At 41.2% G+C, this 13,411-nt stretch overlaps 2 protein-coding genes across 6 annotated transcripts in view; one reads left to right on the top strand and one right to left on the bottom strand.

Moving 5' to 3' along the window:
- ANKMY2 (ankyrin repeat and MYND domain containing 2) overlaps nt 1-5,257 on the bottom strand; it is a 35,010-nt gene extending 29,753 nt beyond the window's left edge. Inside the window, exon 1 of the mRNA XM_029233748.1 lies at nt 4,866-5,257. Within this exon, the coding sequence (XP_029089581.1) occupies nt 4,866-4,932 (67 nt within the window). The 5' untranslated portion in view covers nt 4,933-5,257. The remainder of the gene's footprint in view (nt 1-4,865) is intronic.
- The window catches only part of BZW2 (basic leucine zipper and W2 domains 2), a 58,135-nt gene continuing 49,183 nt past the window's right edge, over nt 4,460-13,411 (top strand). Inside the window, exons 1-3 of one of the 5 annotated variants that reach the window (XM_029233745.1) lie at nt 4,691-4,713; nt 4,825-4,952; nt 5,604-5,641. Coding sequence is in view for 1 of the 5 variants with exons in the window: in XM_029233742.1 (XP_029089575.1) it covers nt 4,598-4,713 (116 nt within the window). In the remaining 4 variants the exon portion in view is untranslated. The other 4 variants (XM_029233743.1, XM_029233744.1, XM_029233742.1 and 1 more) reach the window with 4 other exon arrangements.

Below are 13,411 nucleotides of genomic sequence, written 5' to 3'. Positions count from 1 at the left end.
TGGAGACAAAAAAGAATAGACATAACTGACGAAAATAATATTTAATAATTTGTTTCCCTTGTGAGAATTTCTCCAAGTTGCTCCAGAGAAGAAAACACAACCCAACCTGCTCCATTAGGGTAGGATAGATAACTTATCTGGATGGACCAGCATTTTAGCAGAGAAGAGATGATGATAAGAGTGATATTCTCACTGTTACTGCCCTCTCTTATATCACACTAGAGCCCTTTCAGGACCACTATAAAACTGAACAAGTCCTATAAAACCCTCAGTTTTCTTATATAGGAAGCAGAAATAATAACATCCATCCCACAGTGTTCTTAGGACTAAGGGCTTGTCTTGGTGCGGGGCACAGGGTACAACCTCAGTGCATATTAGATGCTCTTGTTATTTATATTTACAGCAGCATAATATAATTCATTGCGACATTTCTAATATCTAGTTTGGGACCACTGGTCTCTACTGAAGACAAGGAGAAGTAGCCAAAACAAACAAAAAGGGAGAAACAAACTAACATGTCATTTTCTGTTTCCAGCAATCCATCAGATAGTCATGAGATCTGAATATTTATGAGTTTCAATCATTTAGTGGGATCCCTCAACAGGAATGTTTTGAGGAATCTATATCTAAGTTAAGTATTTAAAAAACTGTTTGACTTGTTAGTTGCTGTTACATTTATGTATAAGTAAAATCATGTATAAATAATTAAAGTGTCTGAATTTAAAAATAATATATGGATACAGACTTAATCATAGATACATAGTTATAAATGTATTTTAAAATAGACTTCTAATTACAACATATATTTTGAAATAGTGAATCTGTTTAAGTGTAAAGTTTCTAAATTCTCCTATGTGTATCTATTTTTAGACTTTGTAACAAAATGTTTTCAAGTTAGGATTATGAATCACTACATAAAAATTAGAGTAACTAAAAGAGCTGTTGTTTTGTAAAGGAAGACAATGAAGCCCACAGAGGTTGCAAAACCTGCCCAGTCATATAGTTAATGGTAACTACGTATTCGAATTTAAATTTGTCCTTTAACTCTATGCTATAATTATTAGTAGACCTGAATCTTTCTATATACCAGAGGTACTAGAAATAACATTATTAACTACACAGGACCTTAGAGCAGGATCTTTTAACAGTCCCAAACTGTAAACTGAAATGTCCATCAGTGTCACCAGATAAGCAAATAGTAGTTATATCCATACATAGAAAATAAAAGAAAAAAATAAGAAACAAATTATTGGTACAGTATGGATGAACATCAATATCATGATGCTGAGTGAAATGTCATGCAAAAAAAAAAAGGAATATTTATTATACTTACTGTATAATTCCACTTACATAAAATTCCAGAATAGAGAAATCTAATCAATAGTGACATCTATCAGTGGTTGCCTGGAGACAGGGGTGGAGGGAGTGACAGATTACAAATGGGTATGTAGAACCTTTTGGGAGTGACAGAACTGTTCACTGTCTAGATTGCAGTGGTTTCATGGATGTATACTTATGTCAAAACTGACTTTTAAAAAAGTGTACACTTGAAATATGTACCATTTATCATACTTTAGTTATACTCCAATAAAATTGGTAGAATAAACCTTATTGTCCGAGTCCGCTTCACATCTCCTTTAACACAAACAATAATAATAAAAAAAATAATTACGTTACTTTCTTGTGAAATTGGCAACAGTGATCCCAGGGATTTCAAGTACTAAACAAGATAAGTAATGAAAGACTTTCTGGTTTATATTCTTAAAGTTTAATTTATTTTGAAATAGTGCTTCCTCAGTGTTTAATGAAAAAGATATCAGAGCTTAGAAGAATGGGTCAATCTACAAATAATATAACCCAGTTAACTGTGCTTAAGTGATTTCATTTCTCTTCTGAAATGTTGTGAAATGGATGCTGTTAGTGACTATGATTTAAATGGATATGCGAGAAACAGCTTCTCAGTTTCATCTGGAACTTCTTTTTGGCATTCTAACAAATAAACAACCTGTAGAATACCTAGAATGTGCATTTACTCAGAAGAAGAAATTGTCTAAAAGTGTCCGGTAGCAATGTGCAGTATTCTCTGGACCGTAAGTCCCACTTACAATCGGCTTAACTTCTGGAGGGCAGTGGTTAGCCGGAGGGAGAACTCAAAAATTTGTTGAGTTTATTTCAGATTGGCCAAGATGACAGGTCACACGTGGCTGGAAACTTATTGTTAGTTCCACGTACTAGTACTGACTAAGCCAGTGGTTCTCTAAGTTGAGAAATGTACTGAAGGGAAAAATATCAGAACTCTACTCACCTCTTTTAAAAAAAATTGCTTCTTATGAGTATGAATATAAACTTTGTTTATGAGCTTCGTTCAACTGTAAGCCAAAAATTATTTTACAAATTTTAAATGCACACAAAACTACAAAATCAATAACGTTTACAATTAAAATTAATTTAACTTGACAGATGAAAATATTTTGCTGCAATTAAATTGCCTCTCAAAGTGAATAAGATATGGTATGGACTCTGGTGCTGGTTTAATTTTTTCATTTTGTTTAGTTTGTTTTCAAGTCCAGCATATTTCTAGGACTGTGGGCCATATGATATCTCTGCTCTGCCACTTATTACCTGTATTATATTGGGCAAGCTATTTGAACTTTTCAGTTTCTTGGTTTCTTGTCTATCAAGTAGAGACTGCCATATTTACCATAATAATAGCCAATAGAGTATTTTAAACACATTACTCATACTAACTCATTTTATCCTTATAGCAGTGTTGTGAGGTGGGTACCATTTTTCACATGGAGAACTTAAGGCTCAGAAACAGTAATTTGCCCAAGGCCAAGTCACCAGCAAATGAATGAGGTAGGATTCCAAATCAGACTTGAAAGGTTAACTACCATCCTATGCTGTCCCTCATAATGTTGTAGCTTAAAAATAATTCCTAGCTTATCAAGATTAAACGCATGGATATATGTAAAGTGCTAAGAATTATGCCAGGCCCAAAGTAACAATCAGTAAAAGTTGGCTACGGTTGTTACTTTCTCTTATCTCCCATTACATTTTTTTAAGAGTATGGTAATGTCCCACAGACCTTCACTTGACAAGAATGTATCACATACTATGTCTGTCTCACTTCTTTTCTCATCAGCTTGGACCAATTAAATAGGTGAGACGGTGTCTGTGTAATTTGTTGCACGATGTAGGCCCAGAAAAAATCACAGTGCTAACCAGGCAAAATTCACATTAATTCTTTTATTTAATTTAAAAAAATAAAAACTAGTGGACACCTAATAATGTATCCAAGGATTCCCTCCCTACGTCTCCACACACACCACCTGCCGCTTTCAGAGACCCCCTTTATAAAACTGCTCACTTGTTTACACTTTTGAGAGAGGGTGATAGCTCTGGACTGCTTAAAAACAGAATTTGCATCCCTGGTGGATTATAAGTTGATGCGTTGTCTCCTTTTTTTGCCCAGCACTGTACCTGGCACAGAGCTGAGACTCACATGGTTGCTGAGCTGAACCCCAGGGCCACCAAAGGCACGGAGACATGAACCAGAGACAGGCAGAAAAGGGAGACTGCAGTGCCAAACAGGTCACCGAGGACCGTACTGGACAAACAATCTGCAACAACTCCAAGTCCCACAATTCTAGGCAAAGAACACATCATAGCAAATTACAGCTGTGACTGAGTTCAGCCTGTCGAGATCAGATGGAGTGGGCTCAGCTCATGAGCACCTGTTGAGTTCCAATCCGATATTTCTCTCCTTTACGTTTTGACTTTTCTTGTCAGTATAAAGAATACATGTGCCTTTCTGTAGGTCCAGATGGGAGCCAGGCTACTTAGAAAAAAAGAAAGACTGGAAATTGGGAAGTTTATGTTGCAATGACTGGCTCCTCTGCCGTTCGAGGGAGCTTAAAACAGCCAAATGAACAATGCCCGCAGTTCCCACACATCCGTATCGCCGCGCCGTGACAGTGCAGAAGCCACGTAGTCACGCTGTTGTCACCTGCCAGGTAACGGGACTTCGGGAACTCTTCTGGGACGTCCACTCGGAGACGGAGCGGAAAACATGGCTTCTGGCTCGTCCCTGGGGCCTGCGTCTCCCTCCCTAGGACTCGGAGCGGCGGAAGTGGGACGCGCGTTGGGAGAATGGAAGGGAAAGCGCGGAAGAGCGCGATTAGAAGGTCGCAGCCCTGCGAAGTGCGCAGAGCGGTGTGGACGCCTCCCCAGCCCCCTCGCTGTTCTGCGAGTTCCTGCGGCGGCCGGGGGTTTCTGGAAGGAAGCCAGGGTGGCCCTGGACTCAGAAGCCTCAATGCGGCAAATTACAGACCTTGTTTTGTGCCCTTGTAAAGAACCCTTCTCCTTAGGAGCTCCCTCCACCCGCCCCAAGCGAGGGCGGGGACAGCCAAGGGATCCAGATCTTTCGGCCTCCGGAAGGCGAAACGGCCCTCAGACACCGATCTAAGAACCTGAAACTTCCAGGCCACTATCGCCCAGACGGACTGTGGTCAAAATCACCTTAGGAGTTTTGAAGAATGCACATTCTGAGGCCCCACCCCGGGTCGCTCATTATCATCCGAAGTGGAGCCTGGAAATGTGCACCCTTCCAAAAGCTTATTTAGAAGACGAACGTCTGCAACCTCCGCTCCCGTCCCAGCGGCGCTTCTCCTTCCCCACCTCTCCGCCCCCGCAACCGGTCCCAGATCAAAGGTAGGAGTGCTGTTTCCCGGTCGCAGGATGCCAGCCTCGCAAAACCGCAACCCAGGGTCAGCCGGGCCGGGGGCGCCGCCCGGGCTCCGCCACGCCCCCCTTCCCTCCCAGGCCAGGCAGGCAGCGCCCCCGCCGCAGCCCAGCACCCACACCTTTTCCGATGACTTCCAGCAGATCCTTTTCCTCCTGGGTCAGCTCGCCTTTCTTTATGTGAACCATTGCTTCCGCCAGCTTGACAGGTATTGTTTCTTTGGGAGTATTAAAAAGAAACGACGTGTCTGTATTAGGAACGCCAGCCGCAAGGTTAGGCAACTTGAGACTAGGACATTAAGTAGCCAACCGCGGAAGCGTTCGAATTCTCTCCACCCTCCCGGGGGCTGGCGAGCAGCGGGCGAGCTCGGGCGAGCCGGGCGGGCAGTCTCTGCAGGCCCAGCAGTAGTCTCCGCCCCCCGCGAGTCATTGGCCCGGCCGGGAGGAGGAGCTGCAGGAGGCGGCAGCGAGATTCTCCCATTGGAACAGCCTGGGAAGGAAAAACCAAATGGAGAAAATCAGAGGGGGGAAATTAAATGCCTGTTACACGTCTCCCACCGCCATCCTTTCCGGTGCACGCATTTAGGGACAGACAGTATTTAAATTCTCTTTCTGGAATTTCTGTGTTCGGCAGTTTCTGCTAAGGGCATGCATCTCCCTTGCTCTCGCTATACACCCCCCCTCATTTCCCAGGGAGTGGAGCGGCCCGGGACGGGGGGCGGGCTGGGAGGCGGGGCAGCGTGGTAGGCGGGTCTGCGCCGAGCTCCGTGTGTCGGTGTCAATGTGTCTGTCCTTCACTCCTCCATTGTCTGCCGCCACCACTGCCGCCGCTGCCACCGCCGCTGCCGGAATCGCTGCAGCCCCCAGCCTCGCGCGTCGCCGCTACCTCCTTGGACAGGTGAGAAGCAGCCCAGGTAGGGCAGCGGGGGAGCCGGGAAGCCTTCGACAACCGGAGCCAGAGCCCCAGCAGGAGCTTCCCCCCCTGCCGGTGCTGGCCCTAAGGAAGCATGTGCCTGCTGGGGCGGCTTCCTTCCTCTCGGTGGGGAAGCCGCCCCTCCACCCCATTACCATCACTTATACCGCGTATCAGTGCCCCGGAGTGAAGACCCGCCACTTGCCACATTTGGCCGTCCCGGGAGACCGAGAGCGGCCAGGCGCCGGCCACGAGGTGGGAAGTGGCGGGTGCCCATCGTCCCGTGCGTGGCATCGCCAGATGTAACTCCTGGGGAAGACAGGGTTGAGGCTTTGGACTCGGGGTGGGGTGGAGAGGAGAGCCTCCCATTACGAGCGAGATGAACGCATGTGAGAGTAGTCTCGGGAGAAGGTAGTTCTCATTTGGCAACCTGCCCTCCTCACCCCTCCACCCACCCACCCCCACTTGTCATCTCCTCTGGCGTCTGTGGAAGCTGTAGAAGAAAACCGGATCTGATCGCTCTATGGTGCCCGTTAAGGACGTTTGGAAGCAATTTACACTTGAACTAATACTTCGTTTATGAAAGACAGCCGGGGATGAGGGGGGGAAGGAGGGCCTCTTCTCTCTTCTAGAGTTCCCAGTCTCTTTGTAACTCAGATCTTGAGATTTATGGAAATAGGAAGGGGAGGGAGAAGGGGCGGAGATTAAATTGGTGTTGCTGTCTATATATAGCATTAGATTAGCCTCTTAATCCAACCTTCATTCAACTGTAATATGTAGCTTCAGGCTTTCACTATAGGAAGCCAGGAGCCAAATACAAGCGTGTACCCTCCTGTGACTCAGAGACAGGACTTGCTTGCTAATACGAAGTCAGTCGTTCCTCCCGGGTGCACATCCATAACATATTTACAGCATCAGCGAAAGCTTCTGTAGAAATTAGTGTTTACTGTTGTTTCTCTACAGTCTAGTATTAGTGTTTCTCCCAAGACGCGTCTGCTTCAAAGAGAAATATTTGTATAATTATGTAGATTTTTTTTGTTAAGCATCCCCCCCATACCATCACTTTCTCCCCGCTGTGCCATATATGAAGTGAAGTGTATTTTCCTCTGGCCTTACGCCTTCATTTCTTGGAAGCATTCACTAACACTTGTGAAATCCTGGAAGATGTTCATTATTTCCTGCCTTTAACAAAATTTTTTCCTCAAATCCCAGATGTTTTCTTGTCTAAGGCTTCATCTTTACAGGCTGGGGCAGATCTGAGCCAGAATATATCACATGAAAATGGTTTGAAATTATTCATCGCAATGTATAACAAAGAAACTTTTGTTTGGGAATGCTTTAATAATGATGTGACTGTTCAAACAAGTAGTAAGGCTTTTGAGTGACCCATCTTTTGTAACACTTAGAATACTGCTATTGCCACAGTTACAACTGATTGAAAACACAGTATTATGAAGAAGAAACTCAGAAACCTAAGAAAATGCTTGCGGAGTAACCTTTCCTTACCATGTGACTTAACATTTTACAAGGGATGTTACAGAATTGGGTGCTTCATTGACAGTATTTCCATCTCTTGTGCCAAATTGGGGCCATGGTTACTTGAGGGTCACACCTGTTTGTCTCACTGAAGTTGTCAGTTCCTCGAGGATAGCAACTTATTATCTATTTTCCTAGTGCCTTATGGCACCTCCTTGGTATTTAGTCCTCTGTGAGTACATGAATTCAGTAAAGCTAGAGTCAATGACATTTAAAGTAAAAAAGCTAACATCTGCCTAGAAATGTATATAAATAATATGTTAAGTTTAAATTTCTAGAAGCAGATACGTAATGGATTGTGTTCATCAGATGGATTCCATTAATCGTTTTTGGCCAGTGTTAATATTTAATGTAGGAATAAGATTAGCTAATGAGCATACCTTAGACTAGATCAAGGAACTTTTTTTGTATTAAGAATGTATTCCCATCAAAGGAGTTTTGTTGGTAATAAAATAGCTACTACTTATTGGGTCCTTAGTCTGTGCCGATATTCTACCAGATGCTTTGTTATAAGATTTGTTTAATCATTGTTGTAGCGACCTAGGAATTAGCCAGTATTACCCCTGTTTCTGAAAATAAGAGGACAGAAACAAAAAGAAGTTAATTTGCCCACAGACCCACAGTTTGGAAGTATCAGAGCCAAAATTGGAACCTAGATCTGTCTCCAAAACCTTTTCGCTTTTCATTATTCTCTATCTCTGTGGCTAGCAATAAGGGGGAAATTATATATTCTTTAGCTAATAGATAACACATTCATGTGGTTTAGCGTGACAAAGGTACAAAAGACTCTCTGACCTCTTTGCACAGTTTCTTCTCCATGCCCTACAACCCATGGTGTCTATTTTTCTCATACCTTTCTGAGAAATTGTATGTGTTTATATAGCTTATATGTATAGTTCCACTTTTTTTTTTTTTCTTACAGAAATGAGAGCATACTAACACATTGTTCCACAATATGCAATAGAATTTATATGTTGCTTTGGTCTCTGTTTCTTTCTTCTCCTTTTAAAAAATAATGATTTCTGAAATGTATGAAATCCTTATATGTGTCCCCATCATCCCTTTTTCTACTGCTACCACCCTGGACGTCTCTTGGCCTGTTGCAATGGATTCCTAAGTAGCCTGCTTTCCATCCAGCTCATTCAAGGCACCACCATTAAGGCACCACCACCAATATACACTGAGCACTCATCATGCACCCAAGGATGAGACATACTTTGTAAAGACAGAACTGATTCACTTAAAGCATGTCAATGGCTCTCCACCTGCCGCAGAATAGAGGCTGTGGTCTCGTACTTCTGGTTCCTCTCCACCAGCCCAGGTTCGGTCTAGGAGGCTCCGACTTCTGGTCCCAGCCGGCATTTCCAGTCAGCCAGCCCCTCCCACATACTCTGCTCTAAGGTCACCTCACTGCTGATTCCCTAACATGCCAGTAGTTTCCATCCCTTTGTTCCTGCTTTTCTCTTCCTGGAGTGACCTCCCTTCCCTCTTTACCGAGTCTTTCTCTCCTTCCCAGATCTGATGAAGTGTCAGCTTTCAAGATACTTTCATGGTCCCCTCTCCCACCCCATCCAGGAGGGGAATACAGGCCCTAGTAAACATTTTTATTCCCGTCCCTCAGCAAGGGCGATAAGAACAATCTTTCCTCAGGAGTTGCTGGTACAGTTGCTGACATCCTCTAATTTTCTCCTATCTTCTTAGGAGCCCTGGTCCCCACCCGCCTTGCACCCCGAAATTAACATCATCTTTGCTTCTTCATCTGGATCCCCATGAAAATAACCTAAGGCAGGCACCTTTTTCATGACATCCTAGTTCAGTTTTTGTTAATCTATTTGACCCCTTCTCCTTCTAGACTGTAAATTAACTAGAATTAGTTTACCTTTGCTTCTCAAGATTGTGACCCATGTCTCGCACCTAGTGTGTGCTCAGTACATGCTGAGTTGAATTCAGTTTGATCTCCAAGTTATTTTAGGTGGATTTGTTTCCCTACTTGACTAATCCTTCCCGGCAATGTGAGGTGATGTGGCCCTAAGCACACACAATCATAACCAAGGGCAGAAGGTCTGTAAATGTTTTCGGTCTCAAGCTGCTTGACATTCTGATGAATGCTACCAACCAAGAAAAAAAAAATTGTTCATATGCACATGTTACAAATTTTGCAGACCATTCCTGGACTCCCTCTTTGAAGCCCTTGACGTACAACTCTGTGCTTTAAGAGAATGCCTTTTTCTTTTTATTGCAGGGGAATAGCTCATTTTTGAGTGTTGTAACTTTTGGGGTAATGTTTTCCTTGACATTTAACTTTCTTTTCTTAGGTACATTTCTTGACTGAGTGGATATTTGATGATATTAAGGATTTTTTTTTTCTTTGAAACTAATATTGTGGTTATATGTTTAAAAGGTCCCTTATCTTTTAGAGATATGTACTGAATTGTTTAAGGGGGGGAAATGGTAGAACATCTAAGACTTGCTTCAATATAATTTTGTGACAGTGGGGGACAGGGACTGAGTAAGAGTATTAATGAGACAAAGTTCACCGTGTTGTTAAGGGTTGAAGGTGGGCAATGAGTACATTGACTTCATTAGACTGTTCTCTCTGCTTTTGATATGTTTGAGATTTTCCATAAGGAAGTTTTAAAAAGGAAATCTGGATGTATTACAGCCCCTAAGAAATTGTCGTTGTAGTTTAAACCAAAAAAAAAAAAAAAAGAGAGAGAGCGAGAGAGAGAAAGCAATATGGATACAAATGCACTTTCTCTATACTTAGAGTTGAGCTTATGCGGTTATCCATTTAATGTTAAAACAGTTACACCTAAATCTGCAAAAGACTGTCTTGTGAACAATGCATTTCCATAAACTGTTCACATCACCCTTTAGCTTCTCCACAAAACGAAGAGGTAGGTGGCATATCTCAGTGCTGTGTCACAAGCTTATGAATATCCTACTGGCAGCTAATCTTCATCTTTTTTAGACCCTGACGAAGTAATTTGCAGACACGTCTCAACAAGGGGTGCAAATATATTTCGTTTAACTGAGAAAATCAAGACATGAATGAAGTGGAGTTACTGATTTTCTTCTGTGTCACATAAATCAAGTCAGAAGGCATTTCCGAAAAAAGAAGTACTTTGGTAATGTCACGAGCAATAGTTAGAGGAGGTATCTCACTGCATGAAAATCGGAAGCACACTCAGGTGTGCCTGCCACGTCCTTCCTCAGGATTTGCTTAACTAAATGCTTGCTTTGACAACTGCTTTCTGAATTCTTAAAACTTTATAACCTGCGTGTCTTGATGTTTATGTTTCTTTTATAATGTTTTGGACTTATGAAATGTTAATGTTTCCAGAAGCCAACATGGAATTTTTTGGTATCATTCATAACATTTCTTCCCAGATTTGGTTTGAAGCGTTCTTAAAGAATATTTAATTAAGCTTCAAAGCCAAGCCTTCACAGTGTCTAAGGACAATGTAGCCAGTCCAGTCTCATTGCCAGGTAATGCTGAAGCACACATTAGTGTATATCCACCTTCAACTCATATATATTTATATTAGCTATGTCACTGTGGAATTTAAAACTCAAGGCTGGTGCCTCTTATCTCTGAGTATAGTGAAACAGTTCCAATAATTAAAAATAGAAAGTTATTTTTGCATCAGAAGGGAAAAGGTAGCATTCACCTTCCCAATAAATACATTTAAGCTAGAAAACTGGTGTTTTTATCTCTTGTTATTTGGTTATCTATTGCGGGGTTGTGTTAAAAAGACCCGGCAGACAAAGCAGCCCTTAAAACTACATTCATCGGCCTCTGAGTAAAATCTCTTCCTGGTCTGTTGATTGTGGAGTAAAGCAGTCCCATTAAGTAACCTCTTCTGACCTGGTAGGAAATGATTATGGATGAGCCCTGGGAGACAGCCAAGCACAGCCATAGCTCTGAGAATTAGAGTGGGAAAACCAAGACTCCGTGATGAGATGGCTTTTCCAAGGCAATGTCTCTTGCTTTCACTTTCTTCATATATAAAACAGGGATACTAACCAAACTTACAGGATGACTCTGAGGACACTTGAGGATCCCCTGTGAACTATAAAATGTTATATAAAAATTAATTGTTATTTTTAGGGCCAATTCTACCTGTTTTTACAGTTGAGAAGAAGATGAATAACACAATTACAGGCCTAGTTAAGAAATCATTTTAAAGTAAAATTGTATAGACATTAGTATTTGCCATAAGCCCAACTTCCTACATTTTGGAAGAGATTTATTTTTCAAGAGAGACTTTCATAAAAGATATAATTCTAGTAATTCTATCTCAGGATTAACTTATTAAAAATACTAATCAGGATTAACTTTTTTTAATAATAATAAGAAAGTTCTTGGTATGCATCTGTTGTTTTCAGCGAATCCCAAATGATAAGACATGATATTTGTTCCCAAGAGGCCTCTATCCTTTAGGAGAAGACCCGCCAGCCCCTGAAACAACAGGGACTAAAGTCATCATCCAAAAGCGCCCCCCCCCCCCCCGCCTCTGTCAGCCGACAGGTTAGACCCCTTTGAGAACTTCCCTTTGCCTGTTCAGGTGGCTGTCTGGCTCCATCCAGTCTTTCAGCTCTAATGTGAACAATGTGGTTACTCCCTACCCACCCACTGGCTTCCTGCTCCCAGAATACCCTCCTCCACCCATTTCTGCATATCACATTTTACTCCAATCCTTCTCAGCTCAAATGACCCCTTCCCCACACAGCCTTCTCCAGTCCCCAACCAGAGCAGTACAGTCACAAGTGCAGATTCCAGAACATGTGGAGCTCAGTGGGAGGACTAGAGAAAGTGAGATTCTGAACAGAGTCTGGAAGGATTGGTGAATTTGGGCAGGTGAGCCAGAAAATGGAGAACATTCCAGGGAGAACAACCCCCAAGAAAACAACTCCATACAATATTATAACATGTTATAAATATTTATAAAATAAATATTGGCTGTAATTTTCTGGCCAACCGTATTGGAACTAGAAATTTTTTCTTTGAAAGGCACGTTTTCTTCAGTATGTCAACTTTTTTAAAATCATGGAAGTGGAGATTATATTTGAAAGGTTTGTTCTTGCTCTCAAGTAATTTATGACATCATATGTTTTAGACTAAACTGAAAATTATAAAGCAGTATCTTCAGAATTGGTTGTAGCAGGAAAGTTAATAATGGACATAAAAAGAAACCATAGAAGAGAAAATCATATACTTATTCGGATATTTTGCCCTTGAATACAAACTAATTTGAAATTATCCAAAATAGCTAGAATATCAATAGCCAAAATAGCTAGAAAATAAAATGAGTAGGAAATTGTGAAATTTATTTTGCAAGTAAACTATGATGCATGGAACTGTTTTTATCTATATAGTGCCTTAAAGGAATTTTATTCTCTCAGTTTGATTTTTTTTCCAGTTGGACTGTTCTGATTTTTTGTTTTCTACTTTTATTGATGAATGGAATAAAGACGTGGCTGAAACAGTTAAACCTGAGAGATGCAACTTGGGGATTTAATAATCAGGTTAATGTGAATCATTTTAATGCGGGATTGTGGTTGTCGTTAGGAGTTTCCACAGCATTTTTCCTTTGTATCTATTAGGGGAAAAAATACACGACAATTTAGAATAATTTCTAAATTAAAAAAATCTGCTGTATACCAGTATCAGCAGTATACACAAGAATACTTTTCTTTCTTAACTCATTCTGATGTCTATGTTGGGGCCATGGGTCTCTTCAGCAAGTATCTTTTAGGCAGTTAAATGCCAACGAATAATTTGGCCTGTTCTAAATTTGGCATGTGTTGAGTGAAAAGTGCCAAAAAATATTCTGATAGTCATATTTGTAAACTGCTTTGGAAATAAAAGGTTTAGGTAACTCACTGAATGAACCATTCTTTTGGCAAATGCCAAAGAGACAATGCTTTCATTGTTCTTTTTTGATTTTTTAATTTCAGGTGTATCTTTTGGTGTTTTTTGTTTTGTTATCTTTCATTCTCTTAATTATATATATATATAATATATTAGTAGGAAAACAATAATAACAAATTTGTGAGATGTGTAGAATTGTGTTTTCGTAGTTCGACTTATTTTTATGTTAGAAGAGGACTTTTAAAAAATAATTGTTAGATGCACTGTTATTTTGAGGACTTCTAAATAAATCTCAAGAAAAGTGCTAGGCAGAGGTGAGTAACAGTAAGGAATATTAACTCTTA

This window comes from Monodon monoceros, unplaced genomic scaffold (assembly GCF_005190385.1).
Source record: "Monodon monoceros isolate NGI ecotype Baffin Bay Population unplaced genomic scaffold, NGI_Narwhal_1 Super_Scaffold_2, whole genome shotgun sequence".
NCBI lineage: Eukaryota > Metazoa > Chordata > Mammalia > Artiodactyla > Monodontidae > Monodon > Monodon monoceros.
The sequence above is the reverse complement of the archived record's forward strand: the minus strand, read 5'-3'. Positions and strand labels throughout refer to the sequence as shown.